The 23,701-nt window shown below is 42.9% G+C and overlaps 4 protein-coding genes across 6 annotated transcripts in view; 3 read left to right on the top strand and 1 right to left on the bottom strand.

The window, feature by feature from the left end:
• Positions 1-852: 852 nt before the first annotated feature.
• Positions 853-4,337, top strand: LOC142933016 (factor VII-activating protease). Its single transcript, XM_076077149.1, has 13 exons — positions 853-912; positions 1,120-1,222; positions 1,399-1,509; positions 1,651-1,761; positions 1,868-1,984; positions 2,088-2,198; positions 2,295-2,466; positions 2,550-2,647; positions 2,735-3,125; positions 3,234-3,376; positions 3,651-3,785; positions 3,925-4,070; positions 4,173-4,337. The coding sequence occupies exons 1-13, from the start codon at positions 853-855 to the stop codon at positions 4,335-4,337; spliced, it is 1,863 nt and encodes a 620-aa protein (XP_075933264.1).
• A 2,325-nt stretch (positions 4,338-6,662) lies between these two features.
• On the bottom strand, positions 6,663-9,105 carry LOC142933167 (E3 ubiquitin-protein ligase TRIM11). The gene is made up of 6 exons (XM_076077302.1): positions 8,772-9,105; positions 8,417-8,735; positions 8,200-8,295; positions 7,854-8,091; positions 7,520-7,607; positions 6,663-7,431 (listed from the first exon to the last, which is right to left on the bottom strand). Exons 1-6 carry the CDS (start codon positions 9,011-9,013, stop codon positions 6,819-6,821), a joined length of 1,596 nt encoding a protein of 531 aa, XP_075933417.1. The 5' UTR covers positions 9,014-9,105; the 3' UTR covers positions 6,663-6,818.
• Positions 9,106-9,940: 835 nt separating this feature from the next.
• LOC142932601 (delta-1-pyrroline-5-carboxylate synthase-like) lies at positions 9,941-16,369 on the top strand. The gene is made up of 17 exons (XM_076076531.1): positions 9,941-10,098; positions 10,629-10,747; positions 10,860-11,002; positions 11,193-11,342; positions 11,439-11,543; positions 11,630-11,788; positions 12,193-12,283; positions 12,428-12,552; positions 12,645-12,789; positions 12,882-12,955; positions 13,371-13,470; positions 13,723-13,943; positions 14,523-14,660; positions 14,763-14,958; positions 15,087-15,208; positions 15,315-15,597; positions 15,698-16,369. The coding sequence occupies exons 2-17, from the start codon at positions 10,651-10,653 to the stop codon at positions 15,877-15,879; spliced, it is 2,331 nt and encodes a 776-aa protein (XP_075932646.1). The 5' UTR covers positions 9,941-10,098; positions 10,629-10,650; the 3' UTR covers positions 15,880-16,369.
• Positions 16,370-17,123: 754 nt separating this feature from the next.
• ate1 (arginyltransferase 1) overlaps positions 17,124-23,701 on the top strand; it is a 52,026-nt gene continuing 45,448 nt past the window's right edge. The window contains exons 1-5 of one of the 3 annotated variants that reach the window (XR_012947501.1): positions 17,124-17,406; positions 20,905-20,968; positions 21,061-21,123; positions 21,300-21,403; positions 21,636-21,872. Coding sequence is in view for 2 of the 3 variants with exons in the window: in XM_076076533.1 (XP_075932648.1) it covers positions 17,298-17,406; positions 20,905-20,968; positions 21,061-21,123; positions 21,300-21,403; positions 21,636-21,872 (577 nt within the window). In the remaining variant the exon portion in view is untranslated. The remainder of the gene's footprint in view (positions 17,407-20,904; positions 20,969-21,060; positions 21,124-21,299; positions 21,404-21,635; positions 21,873-23,701) is intronic. The other 2 variants (XM_076076533.1, XM_076076532.1) reach the window with 2 other exon arrangements.

The raw sequence follows: 23,701 nt of genomic DNA, 5'->3' as shown, positions 1-23,701 counted from the left end.
TCTAAAATTGAATAGCTCCTCTTTGAAATGATGGAATGCATTTCAGGTGACATAGAGGCACAATATGATGAAAATGTCTAGTGGGACGATAGGTCTCAGAAGAAATCATGTTAAAGGGGAACACTACACACTTCTATCAGTGCCTGCATATGTGTATTGAACTTTCAGATGAATTTATAGAAATATCACAAGCCCGTCATTAAGTTCATTAAACTAAGAAAAAGGATGCATGTTTGATGCACATTGGGTTTACAAATTGACAGAAAAAATGACAAAATCTTGTTTAAAAACGGTTTCAGTTGTACTTGAAAGTAATAACAGTTACTGATACTGTTATAGAAGTACTGCTATTGTATATTTGATTGAGCATACTAGTATTACATTTGACTGATTTTGTAAATGTAGTGAGATCTAAAAAAGCACACAGTATGCTACTTTATCATGAAATGCACCTTGTGTATTTGGCTCCAAAGTCTATATTCAAACAAACAACTGGCTTTGCAAATATGCCCTCTGAGCCGTTATGTTGCTTTAGAGTACAAAGCTTTTCCAATTAAATCAAAACTCATTCAAATGAATTTCAATATAAAAACTGTTTCAAGGGTGGAAGAGACTGTAATCTTGATTTTTGCAGCATTTATTTGTCCATTTAAAGTGTTCCCTAACATGAGCTATTATTAACTAAGAAAAACAATCCAAGAGCACCGTTAAAATCAATAAATGTGAGTCAACAACAGGGATGGTAGCAGAAAAGCCTGCCAAAAGTTAGTGCACTTACACAAATGTTTTAAAAAGTGTGAGTGATCTGCCAGACTGTGCACTCTCCTGGATGTCCTCTGATCCACTGCCAGCATGAACCTAAAGCTCCTCTTCTTTTGCCTCTTCTTGGCGGTGCTCCTCGTACCTGCTGAGGTATGTATTCACTGTCTTTATTATTGTGCAGCAATAAGCAAATGTATTGGCTCTTATTTACAATGTTGGGATGTTTTTTAAGGCATTTCGCTGTGACTAAAATTCAGTAGAGCTTGCTGTTTAAAAACATGAATTTACTACATGTGCAACTGCACATTCTCTTTTATTATTATGACTCTTATGTGGTGCCATCAAATTTTTATTCAGCTAAAACATAAAAAGCGCAAACACCATGAGCCTGGTCATGAGGGTCAGGGACCTGGGCATAAACACGGCAAACACAGAGTAAAGGTTGAGGACATATTGAGAGGTAAGTGCTTCTTTTTATTCCTTTTATAATATTTCATATATAGAGCAATATTTGACGTTTAGTTTTATATGGTAGAGCAAGAGGAAGACAAAAATATAGACAACTATATATCTATATATATATATATATATAGATATATACTGTATATATTATTAAGGAAATGATTATGATTTCAGACTTGTTCTTTGAGATCGTGGAGGGAACTGGGGATGATGATGATGATGATGATGATGATGACGATGACCATAATAATGCAGACTGGGTTTTTGAACTTCAAGAGCCAGATGGTGAGTGAGTTAGTTAACACTCTGTCAAACTCTTTATAAATATCTGTGTAATGTCACCTGTTTTCTTATAAACGGCTGCATTCTATTGGAAAGCTCTAATCTAAAGCTTACGTTCCCCTCTTCACTTTTTTCATTTCTTAGGCCAATGCGACCCAAACCCTTGCCTCAACAATGGAGTGTGTGAGACGAAAGGCAAGAGGAAGTTCAAATGCGATTGCCCCAAACCTTTCAAGGGAAAGAAATGCCAGAGAGGTTTGAAGAAATAAAAAAATGTTGTTGTTGTTGTTGTCAGACTGGTCATATATGCACAATATACAAATAGCAAAAATGAATTAAAACTATCGTGTTCACATCTCAGGTCCCAAACGTTGTAGAAGAGGTCGATGCGGGCGTGGTGAATGTGTGCTGACTTCCACTCCCCCGTTCTATGAGTGCAAATGCAAGGAACCCTTCCAGCCTCCACGCTGCACACACTGTAAGGAGTAATTCTTTGTCCGATTAACACAGAATACCTCTTTTCCATAAGTTTCCACAGATCCCGAAAGCAAGCTTTCACTGTTAACTGTTTTTCTCCAAAGTGTCACTGTGTGAGCCCAATCCATGTAGGAATGGTGGACAATGCATCAAGGATGGCACTGACTTTGACTGCCTGTGCCCTACGGGGTACGGTGGACGTTTCTGCCATGTTGGTAAAGTCTACCCCCTGCATTATTGTTTTCCTTTTCCAAGTCCAACATATGCATCATCATAATTCATATACTGACTGAGTGAGGTACATTTCTTAGATCCGAATGACTGCTATGTGGGTGACGGAGAGTCGTACCGCGGCAATGTGAGTGAAACAGATGACGGCAATGAATGCCTTTACTGGAACTCTCACTTCATCCTGGAGAACGGAGCTGATCCCTTCAACTCCTTCGAGGACAGTGATGGACTCGGCCCTCACAACTTCTGCAGGTCAAGAGAAAATAAATAAGTGCATTCAAATAGCAGCGGACACCTACAAGAGGATGCTCACTCACACATTTTCTATGACGCAGAAACCCAGACGGAGACGAGATGCCCTGGTGTTTCTTCAGACGAGGCCGCAGGTTGTCGTGGGACTACTGTGATGTCACAGAGTGTCTTCAACCAACAGGTCAGCTGCACAGCATCAGGCAACTTTATGATGATGAGTCAAAAATTGTTGTTATCTTCTGTTATCTTTTTGTGCATGTGTTTTCAGATGTGGTGCCAATGGAAATTGTCCCTACGGACGCTAATCCCACTGCTCTCCCGTCCCGTCCTACAACATCTGAACCTACAGCGACCCCCAAACCGACAACTTCTAAACCCTTTACGACTGGGAGTCCCAGCCAGGCTCCACAACCTTCTCCCACACCCACTGACGGTCCTCCCAATGCCAGCGTTCCACCGCAACAGTTCACCACCTGTGGGCAGCCTCAGCCAAAAAAGAATAATGCCCGAATTTTTGGGGGTCTGAAGGTCCCTCCCGGGGCTGCACCATGGCAGGTGTCCCTGCAAGTGAGACCGAAGAACTCCAACCATCCGTTCAAACACACGTGTGGAGGAGTTCTCATCGAGAGCTGCTGGGTGCTGACAGCTGGACACTGCAGGTAAGCACTATAGTATCTAAAAAAAAAAAAAACTAAAACATTGGCTGATTATAGAATAGCTTTCACATGCTGTGTTAATATTAATGGAATCCTGTGTTGTTTGCACAGGGAACAAATGAAGGACATGCAGGTGGTTTTGGGAGGTCTGTCACTGGATTTAGAGGAACCCACAGAGCAAACCATACAAGTTGAAGAGGCTATTGTACATGAAAACTACAGAGAGACTCCTTCAGCTGTTTACAACGACATAGGTGATCCACGTGTCTCTCTCGTTTAATATGAAATAAGCAATGATATCACCGACAATATTAGAATCCTTTTGAACCTTTTTAGTTAACTAAGGATGGTATGTGAGAGTCAAATAGCACCATTTGTATTGATAAGAAGAAGAAGAGGAGATGTACAGTATTCATAGTCCATGAAGTAAATTCTAAAAATAGATTTGAAAAAGTAATGAGATTTTGATGTAAAAATACAAGAGATTAAGTACTTTATCATTTCATTTTTATCATTGGATTCCCAAAGCCTTGTTGAGGCTGAAAAGCACTGATGGAGTTTGTGCCAAAGAGACCCAGTTTGTGAAGACAGCCTGTCTGCCTGATGTCCAACTGCCTGATGGGATGGATTGTAAAATTTCTGGATGGGGTGCCACTGAGGACTGTAAGGCCATATTTGCATATTCACCCATAAATAAGTCATTGTTTATTTTTGTTCAGATCTTTTGGTTTGTCTTAGAGGCACTTTAATGTAAAATGTTTATTTATTTTTATTGTTTACTTTTTCCACCTTTCCTCTGCAGCTCAGTATGGTTCCAACCACCTGCTGGAAGCCAATGTGATGCTGATCAGCCAGGAAAAGTGCTCTGAACCCGAAGTTTATGGCAGAGTCATGGATAATACTATGTTCTGTGCTGGCCACCTGATGGGAGGGGTGGATTCCTGCCAGGTTAGTAGAGGAAATGTGCACGCTATCATTCAAAATACCTGCATGCCTTACAGTATATTGTGAGCATTTGCTATCATGGTGAGCTGTGTGCTCTTGTTTCAGGGTGACTCTGGAGGACCACTGACTTGTGACCAGAACAATGCCAAAGCTATTTATGGTGTGGTGAGTTGGGGGGACCAATGTGGAAGGAAGAACAAGCCTGGGGTCTACACACGGGTCACTCACTTCCTGGACTGGATCAAGTCAAAGACTCAAGCAGCATCATAAGCAACTTGGCAGCACCATGCCGGTGGAGCGATTCTTACTCATCATGATTAAGCTTTTGGGTTTTGTGCAGTTATACCTGCTATTTTGCTTTTCAGGTCTACAACATCATTTATCAAAACCCAATGCTACTTAATACAACCTTCTTAAATAATAAAATCTGCATTGTTATTTTAGTTTAGAGCAGATCTGAAATCCTAAAATCCAATACTAAAAATTAGGAATGTGTGGAAATGACATACATTTGAAATGAGACTGCCCTGAGCCCTTTAAGGGGAAAAGTGTCATATTATATTATCAATCAAGCACAGTATGTCTCAGTGGCAGATATTTCATCATTCTTTGGATGGATTAAGTTGAGTGGATCAGTGATGACACAGCATGAAAAGTGAAGGTATTGACAGTATATTTAAACCATGCTGATAAATGCTTCAACTGACTGTTTACTTCAATCTTGGGTGTCTCTTTGTGCTGTGTTCTGTGCCTCATGTCTTCCCTGTGTGTCCTCATCCGTGCCCAAGGGTAGCAGAACTCATGGTCGCCGACCCTGATCAGGATAAGGAGAGACATTGGACTGTTTATTTACAAATGTATTAGGTGTCTGTCCTCCTGCAACTCTGTAGGGCCACTGACATGTGAGATTAAAGGCACGCACGTCCTCCATATAGTCTGGGTAGCTGAAGGGACGGTTGTACAAAGGTCGAGCCAGTGCAGTGGTTTACACACGGGTCATTTGCTTCCTGAACTACATCAAGTCAAACATGAGAGCTACTAAGCTGCTGACCGAATAGACTTCACCACAGAACAAAAGTGTTGTTTGAGGTTTCACCCGATACCACTTGATGAAATATTTACTGTACATGACACTGAAAATTTAACATAGAAACGATTAATTGATTAATAAATATTGATTAAATAGTTGTTAAATATAGTTTATACATAAAATTGATCTTATATTTCTTCTTTCTGAAGTCTCTGACAAACCAAAATAAAATATTACTAATTTAAAATGATCATTTAAGTTGTGAGTTTTAATAAACAAGCGGGGGCATTTTCGGCACAATAATAAGAGGGCTAATATATTATAAAGACGTGAATTGTATACCACCTTAACAGAAGTAACAACACAGGAGAGTCAGAAGGTGTAAAGAGAGTCAGTCAGTACACATCTACAAAGTCCTGACAAGAGGCCTAATTAGACAACAAAAAAAAGAAGCTGTGTGGTTGAACCAGACTTCACTAAATAAACCAGAGGCTCATAAATAACAACAAATTACCAGTCCAAGAAGTTTAGAAAAGGTTAAAGGGCTTTTTTAAACCTCATTTAAGTGTAATGTTGCACCTTTGTCATAGAAATTTTGGAAAGTAGTCCCAAAACCAGACACTTTTCAGTTTTATTGTTTAAATAAAGAAAATATGTTCACTTTGTGATCCACTTTTAAGCTACTCTGCTCAATATACTGTCTTGGTATTAAGTGTCAGTACAGGTCTAATTTATATAAGATGTGAAGTTATGTGAAGAATAAACATTACATTACAGTCATTTAGCAGACGCTTTTATCCAAAGCCACTTACAATAAGTGTATTCAACAGGTATTCAAGAGAACTAGTCACCAGAAGTCATAAGTGCATCTCCTTGTTTATACAAGCATCTAAGAGCATAAACCAGAGCAATAAACTGATGTTTTTGCTCAGTAATTAAGAGAATAAGGTTTTATTAGTGAGGGAGTTTTGTGAAAATTGTACAAGTGCTGATCAGCCTTCAACTTTGCAGCTGCAGGTTTTTTTTTCATCACTAGATGCCGCTTGAGCGTACACCCTGATGACGTCACGTTTGTAAAAACCCAAATCTCTCTGAACAAATAGCTCTCTCGCCGGGTGCGGTGGCGCGCGCCTGTAATCCAAGTTACCGGGAGGCAGAGGCTGGAGGATCGTTTGAGCTCAGGAGCTCTGAGTTGCAGTGGACTATGCCGATCGGGTGTCCGCACTAAGTTCGGTATCGGTATGGTGCTCCTGGGGGAGCCCGGGACCACCAGGTCGTCTAAGGAGGGGTGCACCGACCCAGGTCGGAGACGGAGCAGGTCAAAGCCCCCGTGCCGCTCAGTAGTGGGATCGCGCCTGTGAATAGACGCTGTAGTGCAGCCTGAGTAACACAGCGGGACCCAGTCTTTTTACAAACAGCTGATACAACAACAACAACAACAACGTTGCTACTACATGTTACAGCAGCTTCATCACTGCTTCTTTATATTCTAGTTCCCATGAAAACGACGAGAAGCCAGTCGTGTTTGTTTGTCCTACAGCGCCTCCACCTGGAGGAGAGGAGCGATGAGCATCAATCACAGCAGTCAGTGCTGCACCACAGATAAAGCAAACTAACGGGGCTTTCTTTATGACGTTCAATGAACTTGGTGGAGAGGTGAATAGTCACAAACAAACACTATTATCTTTGTTTTTCTGTTCAAATTAAGAAAATATTCAAGTTCACTCTTTGGCCCCTTCTGTGTTTCCATGGCAATCCCAGGGGTCCTTAATCCAAAACATGGTGAGCGGCTGCGTGTTTAGTCCATTCACATCGATGCATGGGTTTAACATGGGATAGAGAGGCTCTGTGCACTGCACACAGAAGGAGTGGAGCAGGGTCATGGCATCAGCGTCGTAGAATGACAGCTCCCCCTTCTGGAGATTTGCCAGTATGCCCAGCTTTCTGACTCTCTTCCCCACTGACAGCTGCTTCTCCTGGGTGTCATGGCATGCCAGGTACTGTCCATCTCCATGGTAGATGCACCAGGATGTATTGTTCACACCCAGGCTGGAGGAGCTCTGACTTGGTGCATCTCCTTTATCGACTGGCCCGGTGGTCACACCCACTAGCCAGTAAGGTTTCTCCTGAACAATGACCTCCCAGTAGTGCCTGCCAGTCGTAAAACTCTCCTGAGCGAGGACGCTGTACTGGAAGTCATATAGCTGAGGGCTCAGAGCTTCAATGACAGGCTGCCTTCTCCAGCACACCTGTTTCCTGTCCTGGGATATTTCCAGTTTTGGATGTGCTGACTTGGAGTCCAGAGCAGGAGAACTTAGACCTGCAAATACAAATCTGCATTCAGAACACAACTACAGAGATAGCGATTCGATTGCAAATCATAGGATACTAACATGACCACATTCGTGGGAAGTGTTGGGACAGAGCCACTGAGAGGTCATCCACCAGCTTCTCCACCGTTCTCAACTTCTCAAGGTCACACAGATCTCTGTCTACCTCCAGGATTGGTGCTAAATCCAAAGGGTTGCTACAATAAAAACTGAAAAGTATTAAAAAGCAAAAATCATACCAAAAAATAAAAGTTAGTAGAGAAAAAGTAGAGCGTTGCTACACTCACCAAAGATTCTGTGCTGTGATTTGCTGTTGAAAATAAACAGGTCATGTGTTACTGTTCGTATTGCAATCGCAGAAAACATTTGAGCTGCATTTGTACTTTCACATGATCACAATAACACACCATCATAATAATAGGTAGCCTACCTGTAGGAATCGCAGCTCAGTTTTCTCTTGGAGGAGTGATTTGCTGGAGGCTCTGAGGCTGTCTATCTCTTTGATCTGAGCCTCCATGTCGCCCCTCTGGGCCTCCAGCCACTCTGTCATGTACGTCTCCTCTGCGTCTATGATCTGCATCATCAGACGCTCATCGCCATCCAGCACAACGCGGATCCTGCTGTACTTGTCCGAGATTCTTTCTCTGAAATCTGCAGCAGACTTCTATTGAAAAAAATACACATTATACAAAAAAAAATAATACATACAAGAGGGGATTCTGCAAATAAAACAACAGAATGGTTAAAAGGAGGTATTTCATATTGTCTGTACCACTGTTTGTGTATACAATGACCCCAGGTCCCTGATGGCGTGTTCTGCTTCACTTCTCCTCTTCAGCAGCTGGCTCATGGTGGTCTCTAACATGCTCTAAATACAGAAATACAACAGGCCTATACAACATGAAAACCCTGACAGAGAAATAAAGAAATAATCAATTTACAAGAAAATAAAACACACTAGTCAATGATAAAGCACTACTAATATCCACCTTGAAGTCTTTGCAGGCCTCATGGAGTTGGAGCGCTTTGTGGTTCTTGTGCATGCCAACCAGGAGACACAGGCAGCACACAGGGACCCTCTCCTCCATACAGAAGAGCTTGAGCTCCTCACGGTGCTCCCTGCACTTCAGAGACAGCGGATCCCCCGTCACCTCCACAACTGTGTGCTCCCTCAGAGCAGACCTCTGCTGGTGCAGCAGGGCATGAGCCTGGCACAGTGCGGCGTCACAGGTCAGACAGGTCCTTATGGCCACCGAAGGTGTCTCTATGCAGTGGTCACAGTGGATAGCTGAAGATGATGTGGTTGCCCTGCTTGGTGTTGTTGTCCATGGCTCTGTTGTTGACGGCTTGTTAGCGGCGAATAACTTTACTTTGGTCTGAAGGCTGGTGTTTATCTCCAGCGTGAGATCAGAGGGGAGGAACACCTGACACTCTGGACAGAAGAAAGGCCCCTCTTCAGACCCCTCCGTTTCCCAGACAGCCTGGATACAGGTGAGACAGAAGCCATGTCCGCATGGCAGCGTCACAGGATCTGTGAAGAAATCCTGGCAAACGGGACACTTTAAAGTTTCCACGACAGTCCCCATAGCTCTGCTTGCACCTGTTATGTCAGCTCAGTGTGCACTGTGCTCCTGGCCTTTCTGCTCATGAATGTTTCACAGGCCTCTGTTGGCATGCACACATCACTCATGTGCCCCAGTGTCAGGTTACTAAAGATGAGATGATATCTTCCATGAGCTGATTCAAGCCATTGGCTCTCAGGACACCACACAGAATTGAATGGCACATTTCCAACAAACTGAATCAAGTGGATTCAATTACCAATTATTTGTTCTAGTCAGCACAATTTAAACTAATTCATTTTAGTGTGAAAATCAATTCTTGACTTTGTGTTCAGTAATTTGACAAAATAATCTGAACTCAAGGTCCACTTATTTAGCTTTATTAGGATCTTTCAACCACATGTTAAGGTCATCAGTAAATTGAGTTTGGTGGAATATCATGACATGAGTTAAGTTAAGTGAACCTAAATTGAGATTATTCAGTGACAGTTAAATGCAGTTACAGTATATAGTTATTCAGATCAACACTCCACTTTTTAATTTGTCAATAACATGGTCTCGTTTGATAAACAAATATGTTACATTCAATTGTTAAATTAAAGGTGTCTATTTTTATTTAAGAGCAGTTGTGTTTAAGGCAATAAGTGAATCAAAATCTTCATTAACATGTAGCGTTATCTCATGTTAAACAATAATTAATCATTTGTGTTTGTCTTTTACAGCATGCTATATGCACTTAATTCTATGTAGATCTTTTCAATTAATGCAGGAATTTGTTTGTTTTCTTGAAACTATGAACTACTATGAACTGCCAGTGGTGTACGTTTCTTTTACCCTCCTTCCCTGTGCTTGTACTTCCAGTAGCTACGTCCACCAATCAAAACCACTATTTCTGCGTACGTAAAGACTGAATCCTTCTCTCTACGTAAACGCATCATGGATGTATTGGCGTATCCAGACGGCCTACGCAATCCTACATTCGTGCATCGCTCAATTACGGCACTTCCCAACCAACGTGGGCTGTGGATGTGGCACCAAAGCATCTACTGACTACGTGTCTCCTGCAGTGCACTCACAAGTGTAGTTGTGGTTGGGTTTCACACTGTGAGGTAAGGAGTCCTTTTGTTCAACATTTATTTGGTCCGTTTGGTTTAAAATAGCCGCTGAGCTTGGCAGTGAGGTAGCTTAATACAGCTAATGCTAGCTAACGTCAGCTAGCCGAAGGTCCTTTTTGACAGCAGAAACACCAGACAATAGCTACAGTTTGTTAGCTGTAATAACTTGCTCATTTCAATGGCTTTATATATGTTAGAGCTTATTTATATGAACGGCACCTATCTTATTCATTTCAGCTGTGAGGTAGTATGTCTTTAAGCCACTAAAATCCAAATAATATTCACTGGATAAGTGTGTTCAAGTAGCCCGAAAACTCAATGCTAATAATAACATCACGGCACATGATGCAAAGCTTCCCTGTGAGATAGAATAATGTACGAATGAATAATGTTAATTGATTTAGTTGTATCTGATTCTCTTTACAGTATTGTGAAGATATCGTATCCAAAAGCTGCTTATCTCTGATGAGGTTATTGCACTTATGGTTAGAGTAACCTGACATTGGTCTGTGTGTTCATCACAGCTGTCCTCCGGTGTTCAGTGTCATGCTTGCCAGACTGGCCTTGTGCTCTCGCTCGCCATCCAGAATCCGGCAGTCAAATGGCTGTCCAGTCCCCATCAGAGCGTTTGCCCAGGCTAAATGTAAGTAGCCAGCCAACTTCTCTGTCATACCCGAAGGGGACAACATGAACTTTATGCCTCAATATACTCTGTGCTGATGTGTAAATAATGGTGTCTTTGTTATTCTCTGCAGTCCCACGTCCCCATGGGAAGTCTTTGGCCCACCGCAGTGAGCTAAAGCAGGCCAAACGTATCGTAGTGAAGCTGGGAAGTGCTGTGGTGACACGGGATGAGTGTGGTCTGGCACTGGGGCGACTGGCCTCAATAGTGGAACAGGTAACGCCACATTAGTGTTGTTGATAAAGACCAGAGAGACACTGTGATGATGGCTGCGGGAATATAATGTTGTGTGTGGGGGGGGGGGGGGGTCAAGTCAAGGAAGACGTAAAGACAAACTGAACGTTGGAGGGATCTTGGCTGTGAAAGAAGAACTTGAATGTTGAATAGCCCGTGTGTGTCCTGTCAGGTTGCCATGCTGCAGAATCAAGGAAGGGAGATGCTGATAGTCACCAGTGGTGCTGTGGCGTTTGGGAAGCAGAGACTGAGACATGAGATCCTGCTGTCTCAGAGCGTCAGACAAGCCTTGCATTCTGGACAGAACCAACTCAAAGAAATGGTGAGTAATAATCCTGAACACTGGGAACTGTAGTCCACTCGTTGACACATTTTGAACACAGTCGTGTTAACTTTTAGTGAACATCCTGTTTTTCAGTCGGTTCCAGTTCTCGAGGCACGGGCATGCGCAGCTGCTGGACAGAGCGGTCTGATGGCGTTGTATGAAACTATGTTCACCCAATACAGCACCTGCACTGCACAAGTATGCACTTGACTTTTCTCACAGAATGAAATGCTGACAGAGTTCAAATCTCACTTAATTCTCTACATTTCTGTCCACTTCTGCAGATTCTGGTCACCAACCTGGATTTTCACGACGAGCAGAAGCGTCGCAACCTGAGCAGCACGCTCCATGAACTGCTGCGGATGAACATAGTTCCTATCATCAACACCAACGACGCCGTTGTTCCGCCCCCTGTTCCCAACAGTGACCTGCAGGGGGGAAATGTGGGTACTGTGTGAAGGGCATGCTGGGAATGCTGAGTGTGGTCCAGAATTGTGATGGTGGATTGCTTAATTCATGCGTAAATTAAAGACGTATGTTGCTTTCTACTTACATTTCCACCCTCACTAACATTTAACTTCATGGGCACCATTGTTTTCATTCTAAGGCGGCTTTAAATGTTGACTACTTGTTCAGACTGTGGTGGTTTGTTTTGTGCCATTCTAGTGTGCACAGACCTGCTTGTCTCCTTTTGGAAAGAGGTGAACATGTGTTGTTGGTTTTGCAAGTGAATGGGACCGGGAGGCTTTTGTTGCATGGAAGCAACAGATAAGCTATTATTCTACAGTATAATGTGAGATCCAGTGATTTTCCCTTTGGCCTAATGACAGTTCTGTTTGTATTTCAGGTGATAAGTATCAAAGATAATGACAGCTTGGCTGCACGGCTGGCTGTTGAAATGAAAGCAGATCTCCTCATTGCCCTGTCTGATGTAGAAGGTACAGAAATCACCACCAAGTTGATGATTAGTTATGATTTACTTTGCATGTGTGCATAACTTTCTGTATGGCCTCTTGGTCTATCAATATCAATGTGACTGCTTTGCTTCTGTGTAGGATAAAAGATAAAATGCTATTCCACAGGCTTATACGACAGTCCCCCAGGAACGGATGATGCCAAGCTCATTGATATATTCTATCCTGGAGACCAGCAGTCAATCACGTACGGCACGAAGTCCAGAGTCGGCATTGGCGGTATGGAAGCCAAGGTCAGCATGACAGTCGATATGTTATCTCAAAGTGTAAACGGGACCGATGGAAAAAGTTGCATTCTACTCAATCATGTTGTCGTCCGAATCAGGTGAAAGCAGCGCTTTGGGCTCTACAGGGCGGGACGTCTGTTGTCATTGCCAACGGCACACATCCTAAAGTCACAGGCCACGTCATCACAGATATTGTGGAGGGGAAGAAAGTTGGCACCTTCTTCTCTGAAGTGAAACCCGCAGGTATTGGGTCATGTGCAAAGAGTGTTTCATTCACTTGTTGTGATTGTGTATTTATATTTGATGCTTTGATATTTGATCATTAACACCACCAGGCCCGACTGTGGAGCAGCAGACGGAGATGGCCCGGCATGCAGGCAGGGCTCTGGCCTCCCTGGACCCTGAACAGGTGAGGTTCTTGCTCCCTCATTATGGTCTGGTAGTGAGATGCTTTCGTATTTGAAGAGGATGGAATGGCATATATTTAGCACTGATATATTAAGATTTAATCCCACAAGACATGTAGTTCATTTCTAGGTTAAGTCCCCTGAATTCAGTATATTGGCGTCATTATACTGTTCCTAAATAAATTTAAATGACAACATTACAAGAGGGAGAGATCATCTCCTGCCTAACACTCAGCAAACATAATATATTAGAAAAGCTATCGATACTAAAACATGAATGAAAAAGTGAATCATTTTCACAACAGGATGCAGGGAGTCACTAAACTCATTAGGTTTTCATTGTACTGGTAGCGGCTGTAATTACTCTTGATTCTGGTATTTGTTAATCATATGGAGGTGTGCGTTTGTTTTCTCCAGAGAGGGGAGATCATCTGCTCTCTTGCTGAGCTGCTTACAGAGAAGAAAGATGAGATCCTCAGCGCCAACAAGAGAGACATGGAGTTAGCGACAACGTCAGGTACACAGAAGACACACAGATCATAGTGCATCAGCCATGTTGTCAGTAAGAGGCTTGTGAATGCATAATACTTGTAAGTTTAGAAGTTTGCCTGCAGTCATTGCATAGCAGGAGTAGGGATATCACTCTTTAACTGGGTAAGCAAAGTTCTCACTTCAGCTTTTCAAAGCCTCTGGTTGCTGAAAGCCAACATATCTTCTCTCCATAGATCTTCTGAGTATTGCATTGTCGGTGTTCTTTACCCGTTCATAGGTCGTCTCTCCCAGCCTCTGATCGACCGCCTGAGTCTGTCAACCGCTAAGCTGAACAGCCTTGCCATTGGCCTCCGTCAGCTTGCTGTGTCCTCCAGGGATAGCGTGGGTCGGGTGCTGAGGAGGACCAGGGTGGCCAACAACCTAGAGCTGGAACAGATCACTGTGCCCATCGGTGTCCTGCTGGTCATCTTTGAGTCGCGTCCTGATTGTCTCCCACAGGTCAGTAAACCCAAACACTCAGCCTGTAGACTTGAGGCCTTTACACACCAGGGGGCGTTATGAATGAACACCAAAATGTGAAATACACGCCTGCCAATATTTTTGCATCAAAACTATTCGGAACGGCAGCAAAGCAAGCTTGCGTCAGTTGCAACACTTTTTAAATAAAAGGTTGCAATAGATTCATGCAGGCAGAGGATCAACTACCCGGATCCTTTTGACCCAGAGTAGCGTCTGGCAGGCTGTCTGAGGTAAACCGTTGTATAGCCTAAGACACTGTTAGCCGTTTTATTGAGTTTCCTTCATAAAAATGCTCTGAGTGAATTTGAGTTCCCTCTGGTAAACAGTCACCAGTGTATATGTCTCAGGCTTTTATTGTAGAAGGTAAGAACGGAAGGAGTGAATCTGGTCGGCGCTGCCTTCGTCAAGGTTGTAAAAAGTGACATTGTCTATAAAAGAAGATAAAAATATATAGATTAGACTACAGGAAAAAAACACCCCAGGTGTGTAAAGGCGTTACATCACCATCAACGTTGTCATTGAAAGTCCCATCTTCACATATTTCTTATTGTGTTTCAGGTGTCGGCTCTGGCTATAGCCAGTGGAAATGCTCTGCTACTGAAGGGAGGCAAAGAAGCTTCCAACACCAATAGAATTCTACATCAACTCACTCAGGAAGCACTTTCCATTCATGGCGTGGCAGATGCCATTCAACTGGTAAGACTGAAAGCATTGCGTTATTGAAACACAGTTTTTACACGTTGACAATATTACCTCTAAGATATTCTGTAACATTATAAAATGTATCCTGGCGTGTAGGTGAGCACACGTGAAGAAGTCGAGGATCTGTGCCGACTAGACAAGTTGATCGACCTGATCATTCCGAGGGGCTCGTCCGAGCTCGTTCGGAACATCCAAAGGGCAGCGAAGGGTATTCCTGTTCTGGGCCACAGCGAGGGCGTCTGTCACGTCTACATAGACAGTGAAGCTGCAATAGACAAAGCTATAGATATTGGTACGGTTGTGGAAAAGTGTTTCCCTTTCTGCAATCATTTTGCTCATGGTGTTATGAAAGTTGTCAACATGTTGCTCAGGAGATATGAACTGCTGAATATACAGGTGCTAACTTGTGTTTTATTCCAGTCAGAGACTCCAAATGCGACTACCCTGCAGCCTGCAATGCCATGGAGACCCTCCTTATTCACAGGGATTTGCTGCGAACTCCTATATTTGACCAGATCATTGATTTGCTGAGAACCGAACATGTAAGAAACATGCACCCAAACTTTTACACATAGCAGTACATGGTAAAGTGTTTTGAAATTCTGATTTATTTAGTTGATAAATCATTGTGCCATTGCCTTCTCTCAGGTGAAGATCCATGCAGGCCCCCGGTTTGCATCCTATTTAACTTTCAGCCCATCGGAGGTGAAGTCTATGAGGACAGAGTATGGGGACCTGGAGTGCTGCATTGAGGTGGTAGACAGCATGCAGGACGCCGTGGACCACATCCACAAATACGGCAGCTCCCACACTGATGTCATTGTTACAGAAAGCGAACAGACAGCTGAGCAGTTTCTGCAGCAGGTGGACAGCGCCTGTGTATTCTGGAACTCCAGCTCTCGCTTTGCCGATGGCTACCGCTTTGGCCTAGGTGTGTACAGTAGCAGGCATGGGTTTACATTCCTTTTGTAAATGGATCTAACCTACCACTGGTTTGAAAATGAGTTAATTTTGCATTGCTTATTTTGCAGGAGCTGAGGTTGGTATCAGTACGTCACGGATACATGCCAGAGGTCCAGTGGGTTTGGAGGGGCTTCTGACCACTAAATGGGTCCTTCGAGGGGAAGGGCACACTGTGGCTGACTTCTCTGAGCAAGGGAGTATGAAATACCTTCATGAAAACCTCCCTGTCCCCCAGGGGGGCTTTAATTAGGGGCCCAACCAAAGAGCCATCAACGGGAAGGAAGATAACTGATGTCTACCCAGAGTTTATGAAGAGGTCTGCCAGTAGCACTTCAACTTTTAAGCGGCTGCTTCTTCACCTGTGTAAATCCACTATTTCGGTGCAGAAAAAACGGCTACTTTTACTGGACAACCTGTGCATAAACCTGTGAACCAGCTTTTTGCACAAATACCAATCTCCAGAGACAATGACTGATTGTTACATGACTGGTGAGAGGGAAATGTAATCCGGCAGGTCAAACACAGACGAAGCTCTTTCCTCTGTAAGGTCTTTTTTTTTTCATAGTAAGAAAAAAAGATCACTGACTCAGCTATGATTTTCTAACTTATTTTTCTACATGCAAACCCCTTTCCCTTGGCCTTTTTGTAATTTACTGTAAGCGATGTTTGTGCTGGATCTTGGCTCAGATTTACTTTGCTGCCTCTTTGCACAAATGATTTAATAAATATGCTGTACAGTTCTTTTCTCATTTTATGTTTTATTGGTCACAAACTGACAAATCTGCATCATCCTGTCCCTGGTTTACAAATGCATTTAGTTTAAAGACATATTTAATTACGAAATGTAATCAGTTTTTTATATTTTGTAATGCTAACAATCGTGTTTTTTTGCACCTGTCACATTTGACTCATTGTGGCCTTGATTTTCGGTGCAATATAAAAGTCTTGTAGCTCTATGGAAACGGCACAATCGTAGCTAGAAGAAAGGAGAACTCAAATGTCTTTTGTGCAGTATAACAGTTATAATACTAGACCTTTTTTTTTTTTTTTTTTTTTTTTTTTTTTTTTTTTTTTTTTTAAAAGCACAAGTTGAATTTCTTTGATCATTTACTTAACAAAAATAAAAACTGGAATCTATATGCCCAACATTTTTACGACTGCCCACAAGTGTTGCACAGAATCTCTAGAAATGAAGAAATGCTGTTTGCTTTTAATTCAAAAACAATTACTTAGACTTCCTCTCCATACATTTATATTAAAACTGTCCAATGGTGTTTATTACTGTTCTGGACAGTCGCATTCTAAGCCATGGCGAACAGCATGCAATCATATCTACCTCCCACTGTCTCCCACATCTGGCAATAACAGCTCAACACTTTTGGACAACCTCTGCTCAAAGGCTCTTCTAACATTAAAGAACTTGAAAAAAACACCACCACTGCACGGGGACCTCCGGGTGGTTAGGGGAACCATTGCAGTCGCTTGTGTCTGTAGGGAGAAATAGCCCTGGTCTGGTTAGGCCTACATGGCTGATTGTTAAATGTTTTCAAAGCTCCCACTTTTCCTCAACGCAGCACTGGTGACGTAATTCATAGGGACGTGGTTTGATAGTCACAGCACCACAGTCTTGCCTGCTGCTGCTGCCAAATTTAGCTGTCATCCGAGTCGATGTTAAAGATGGCAGGAAACAAGTCTTACACTATAGTTGAATATTTTGGTGGGGATAGCGGTTACCGATGTGGTTACTGTAAAAATGATGAAGGCAACTTTTCTCACGGTAAGAGTCTTATCCGGTAACGTTAGCGAAGAAACACAGCTGGTAGTTGTTGCTGAACTGGATGGTGCTAACGACCTAGCCCCGTCTACTTGCTCTGGTTTTGAGAGGGGGTTGAACTGTAATCCTAATGTCAGTACATTTGAGTAAATTATGTTATATCTGCTGTACTTAACGTACAGTACTTAAGGCCAGTACATTACATTTAATTGAGTGTATGTTAGCGTTCACCTCACGGTACTTGGACAGTGTCATGTTAGTATTAACTCAGCTTTTAGCTTTCAGCATTTTACAGCCCAACTCTCATCATGGGGAAAAAACTATACTGCCGTTGAGTAAAATGAGGTCAGATAATTAAGTAAGTTTTGGCAACAAACCTGGTGTTTGTTGAATTACTACAGTTGGACAACAATGTTTACTCGAGTCTAACGCGGTAATATTAGTAGCGTAGCTTGCTAACATCTATACTAGCATCAAGCTAGCTGGACAGAGAACTTAAGGATGTTGCTCTCACGTGCAAAAGTGCAGCTCTCTGGCTTTCGTTTGATCCGAGACACTGGGACTAGAGGCATTTATGTGACCTGCTGAAACGCTATCTTGCATTCAGCGTACACATTTTGGTGTGGAGAGCTCAGATGTGATGGTCAGTGAGAGGACAGGGGTTCTATTTAACTTTACACAGATAGTAAACATGAGATCGATAGTAAACAGATTGCAGCGTGTTTACTGAATGTGCTGGATGTCAGCTGGATGTCAATGTGCTGCTTTGTTACTGTGGCAGCATCATCAGAGATAAAAGCATAGTGACACAATCAATGACTCGATCAGTTATTTTAACCCTATTTTGTAGGTTAAGTGCTGGAGTGTTTTTATTCTATGTTTAGTTTAAGGAGATGGAAAAACATCTTCATCCAGCTGCTGAAGATCCTTTCTCCCTGATCCAGTTGTGAACAGTGGCCTAGGCTCACTTCCAAGTGAACCCATGGTTTGTTTCAAGGGATAATGAAAGGACATAAGGACACATAAACAGCCAGTGGATCGAGCATTTAACTACGCCAGTTTGCATTTATATTTCCTCCTAATTCTCACAATGTCTTGTCTTCATATGCTGTGCCACCACTTTTTACTTCGCATACCATTTCAAAAGCCTGGTCACAAATAAAGTGACAGACTAAAACTAAAATATTTCTTTATGCATCTGCTTGTCATTCAAATAAATGTCCGACTTTCACAGCCACAACACGTTGAACATAAAAAGCTCTGTTTATCAGTGGGACGAAACTGCAAAACATCTGTGTAAGAAGACAGGAAGGGATTTTCCTTGTGGGACTGAATGGTGCCACTCAGAGGAGGTGAACAGGGGCGAGACAGGTTGACTATAATTAGGGTTCAGGCAGCTCCTAATGCAGTCAATGAGCGATTTGGCTCAGAGCCAGCAGACGAGACTTGTTGTCTAAGCTAAGATAAGAGTGGTAATCTGGATATGTTGCATCATGTGGGAATGGCGAGGTCTCGAGAGGAAGTGAGACTGTACTTCCTGTGTGTTTCTTAGCAGCTGTCAGTAACGCTGTAAGACTGTACTGTAGGTTCCTTTCAGTAGACTTACGACGACAGAAATGAGCCCATTATTTCAAACCACTAAGGTCCAGCTAAATTCTTACTGTAGTGCTTATATTTCACTGGGAAGACGTGCAAAATCTGACCATCAGAAAGATTATCAGCTACATGATCAGGGTTTTTTCTAAGCAGGTGTTGGGTGCGATAGTGTTTTCCTCTGCGTGATCGGTGCAGTGATGTTATCAACAGTGTTGTTAGGGTCCGAAGCAAATGCGACCCCCCCCCCCCCCCCCCCCACTAAAGAGCACAACATCTGCGCCCCCTCTGTGTTACTGTGTCTGTCACGCCTCGGGAGGCTGAAACACGGATCAGGTGTGAACAATGGAAAGGCTCGCCTGTGCCGTGATGATAGCAGCTGTTGCACGTGCATGAAGCTCAGATGGCATGATTCATGTGTACTCTGGAACCTTTTATTAAGCTCTGACTTCCTGCCTGACTAGTTATCAGGCCTTTTCGTGGACAGGTTTCTGGGGCTGTTGTGTCATTTGTTTGGCCCCGCTCTGTCCTCTCCCTATTTACTAACTCTTAAAGGTTTTGAAGATGATGATCACTCGATGTATACGGTTTTAAATATATCATACTTTCTTTATACTCCATTTGGAGCATTCTCAATGCTTCCTAAAACAGAATACTAAAATTGGTACTTCATACTCAAATTTATATGACAACTGGACTGCTCTGTAATTGCAGAAGTCATGAGAATTCTGGGACATAAAATTAGGGTCATAGAGCAGAAACTCCTGAGAGACGATATTCTACATTTGTGGTGAGGCCAGAAATGTGTGATATGTAAACACAACAAAAGGATCATAAATTATAGATGCATGTTGTGTATTTTCTTGGCTTTCACTCTTGTTCATACCGGTGTTTTCACTTGAAAATACAAGTTTTCCTCCTTCTGTTAGCGTCTTTCTGTTCTGCTCTGTCTTCAGTCGGTGGATAACAGAAAATTCATTTTTGAACGTGGTTCAAACGTTCAGAACTGCCCATATAATTATCTATTCTATCACATTTTATAAAGTTTTATCATGCATTTGATCTGGTGTGATTTTGTACGGTGTGTTCAGTTTTTATACCAGTGAAAAACTCCCACTGGACGCAAATACTGTAAATGTCATGCATGCGTCACAGTGAGTAGCTTCACCACTGACAATGATTTGGAAAAACACACCGTATGGAAGACCAAATATTTTGACACACTGCGTATCATCAGATATGTTAACTATTATGGTGAGTTTTATATGGTGAGTATGTCTGATCGAAGTAAAAGCTGGTGTAATCTTGTAAAAGGAAATATTGCCGGCCTTAGAACCAGCTCCAGTCACTCACCGCTTCATCGTGGTGGTGTCTCTCTTTTGGATCACATTGTGCCGTCTCTGGCTGAACACCGTTCTCCTGGGACATAGAACGCTATGCTCAGTGTGTGTTGTGTGAACTGTTATACAGTGACTTCCCCCGGTTGTTTTAGATGTAAACTGATAGTGGTCTTGTCATCAAGTGTTTGGTGTGTGAGCAAACTGTGTATATGGCTGCGGAGGAGAAGGTCACGAGTTAAAACGGGGAGCTGAGACCTCAGTCCTGGGAAGTAGGATCCGAGCTGCTGTGGACACAAATAATACTTTTTTGAATGTTACCATTGAGGACTGTGGGAATCTTTTTTGGGGTCACTGTGATTTAAGCTGAAACAAAAATGTGGACCCCTCCCCCACCAGACTGTAATCAGCTTATTGACAAACCACTTACTTGCATCCACGCCTCTTATTTCAGGCTCTTTTATCCGTTAATCAAGCTTCCTTTCAGAGATGGCATGCTTTCATGGATGTTTGAAATAGTATAGTGTATAAAATCAATTCAATGTTTCAAAGTTCCTTTTGTTTTCTACAGGGATGTGGTCTCACACCATGACTGTACAAGACTACCAAGACCTCATAGACAGAGGGTGGAGAAGGTGAGGAGTTGTCTCTGCCTTCATGGAATCCTGCTCGCTAAATCTCGCTAAATCTGTATTTAGTGAGGGCAATCTGTTCTTTCCTCTTTCAGAAGTGGGAAATACGTCTATAAACCCAAACTGAACAAGACATGCTGTCCACAGTATACCATCAGGTAATGTCACCCATCATGTTCTCATAGGATTCATAGCAGACAAGACAACATGGAACACATGAGGATGACCCATAATAGTTTGATAGATGTATTAAATGATCTATTAGATACTTGTATAACAACAGAAATGTATACAAATATGTGTTCTTCATAAACCTTTTATGCTCCCTGTATAGATGTCATGCACCGAAATTCCAGCCTTCCAAGTCCCACAAGAAAGTCCTGAAAAAGATTAGCAAATTCATTTCCAACGGGGAACTACCGAAAGAACAGGATGACGGTGAGAGTGTATTCATTTTTGTACGGTTTGCATGTGTATTGTCTGATACATTTCTCTGTACTTGTATACAAAACATGCATGAAAAAAGTGGAAGCAGTCAGCAGCCAACACTATTGGACTGCACGTGCATCGGAGCGCACGGTTGGAACTCGGCACAAGCTCCAAACAGTTTTGGCCCTGTGGCTAAGTAGTACGCATTTTCTGGTGTGAGCAAATTTTTTGTGCCTGGCAGGTGAGCCAATGGACTCCGTGTGTGACGAAGCACGTCCACGGGAGCCGAGTAGCGTCTGCCCCTCCGAAGTGAAGCGTGCCGCAATCGCCGACATTCAGAAGGAGCTACCGGAGTGTCCCGCCATCACGGAAGTTCAGAAGGAGGTAGCGGACGGCGCTCCTGCAGACTCGGAGACGTCAAGAAAGGATCCGGAGTCCGTCGCGGATGAGAGAACGACAGCCGCAGCTCCTAAACCAGGTGAGAAATCTGGTTCACTGGTAATACTCATCAACTATCAGCAACTATTTTCATAATCACTTATCAACACTTTTGACATGTCGGAATTTTTAAGCTTTTATTACTGAAATTTGAGAGTAAGTGGAAACTATTTGGGTTTTGGACTGTTGTTGAATGAAACGAGCACATTTAACACATTTTAACATGCTTTTTTCACCATTTTCTTACAAAACAGTTGATTGAAACGATAATCGACAGATTAATAAATCATGATTATCGTTGCAGCAGCACTAGCCCTGTATGAATGAATGAACTTAATACAACTAATGTTAAATGTACGCTGGTCCATGCAGCCTTATGCCGTGTTCACACCAAATTCGCGCCGCGTTTGGTGTGAGCGCACCTTTTGATCGACATTCCAGCAGCTGCATTTAGTAACACAGAACGGGGATTGGTTACCTGCTTTTTACTGCGGTCCTACTGCACCTACCAAAAAAAATAGTTTATCTAAGATGTCTGATATTCTCTGAAACTGCAGTCAGGACCACTTTAAAGTGGTGACGGTAGCTTAAATGACAATTCACCACAATCATAAGCAAAACTGCCACTGCGATATTGAACTATAGCTGTAGCACCATTGCTCGCCAGAGTGTGTCACTGTTCACCTTGTGATATACTCCACTGTGTTTTGAGGAGTGTGTCCGGTTTTGGCTTATTTGTCATGTTCCCCTCCTCACTTTCCAGTCCAGGATATCCTCATAGCCAACGCGCGGTAATGAATTAATAACGCTCGCAGTGAGGAGATAATAAACTCCTTTTAGACACAGGAAGCAGAACTTCTAACAGCTGCTCATGTTTCAGGCCGCGACCGCTTGTTCCCTCTCAAACATCTAATGAGAACGAGCTCGTTAATCAGAAGGCAGGAAAGCTCAGCGTTGGCACCGGTCGACCCAGAGGCAGACATAAACACGCAGAGAGAACTTTCAGCGGTGCCAGTGTCTTCCTGTTCTCACACCTGTGCCAGCACCACAGTCCTCTTCGTCAGACTGTCAGAAATAACACGCCTAGTCAGAAGGCTAGCAAAGAGGAAGCAGGTAGGATTTACTATGTTGGATCAGCGGTCCTCCGCTCCCCCCTTATTCACCTCCGACAGAAAACACCTGGACATATCTTTCCTTGAGTTTTATGACCGGAGCGCTTTATAGCTTTGGGCAGCTTCCAGTTCTAGCTTGAGAAAACATGGCTCTCCATTTCCATATAGCGTGCGCAAAGCCAGAGGTAAACAGATACAGAGGTACATATGGAATGCTGTGCTTTGCAAAGCTGTCCCAGGATCTGCTTTTTATGGATTCGCAAGTAGTGAGACTTGCATACATGCATTTGTGTTCTTGAAATTCAGTATTTTATCAATGTGTGTGTGTGTTGGAGTAAACCCCAGGGAGCTAGTCAGTGATAATTGATGATCAAAATCTTATCATTTAAAATGATTTTATTACAAAGTGATTTCTAGGGTAAGGGCTTTAGGCAACTATAGCAGCACACAGCAGAGACACACAAAGACACACAGCGATGCAACAACCCGTTCGTCAAACACCGTGCTAAGGGTGCCTTGGGCCTCGGTATCAGACGACGAGGGGGGCGGTAAGGACCTGGGAATCGAGAACAGGCTGCACACCCTGTGTGCTGATATTGGCTGGGGGTTACACGCCCACGTGGGGCCCAAAGGCTCTTTGCTGATGCCCAGAAACGTCCACAACGCAGAAGAAATAATAAAAGAGAATAAAATATGAGAAATAAGAAAATGCAGGCAAAGGGCAGAGTCTGTGTAGATACAGACGGTGCCACACACT

The sequence above is a fragment of the Anarhichas minor genome, unplaced genomic scaffold, assembly GCF_050575085.1.
Source record: "Anarhichas minor isolate MPS153535 unplaced genomic scaffold, ASM5057508v1 ptg000058l, whole genome shotgun sequence".
Classification (NCBI taxonomy): Eukaryota; Metazoa; Chordata; class Actinopteri; order Perciformes; family Anarhichadidae; genus Anarhichas; species Anarhichas minor.
This window is presented reverse-complemented; position numbering and strand designations above follow the sequence as displayed.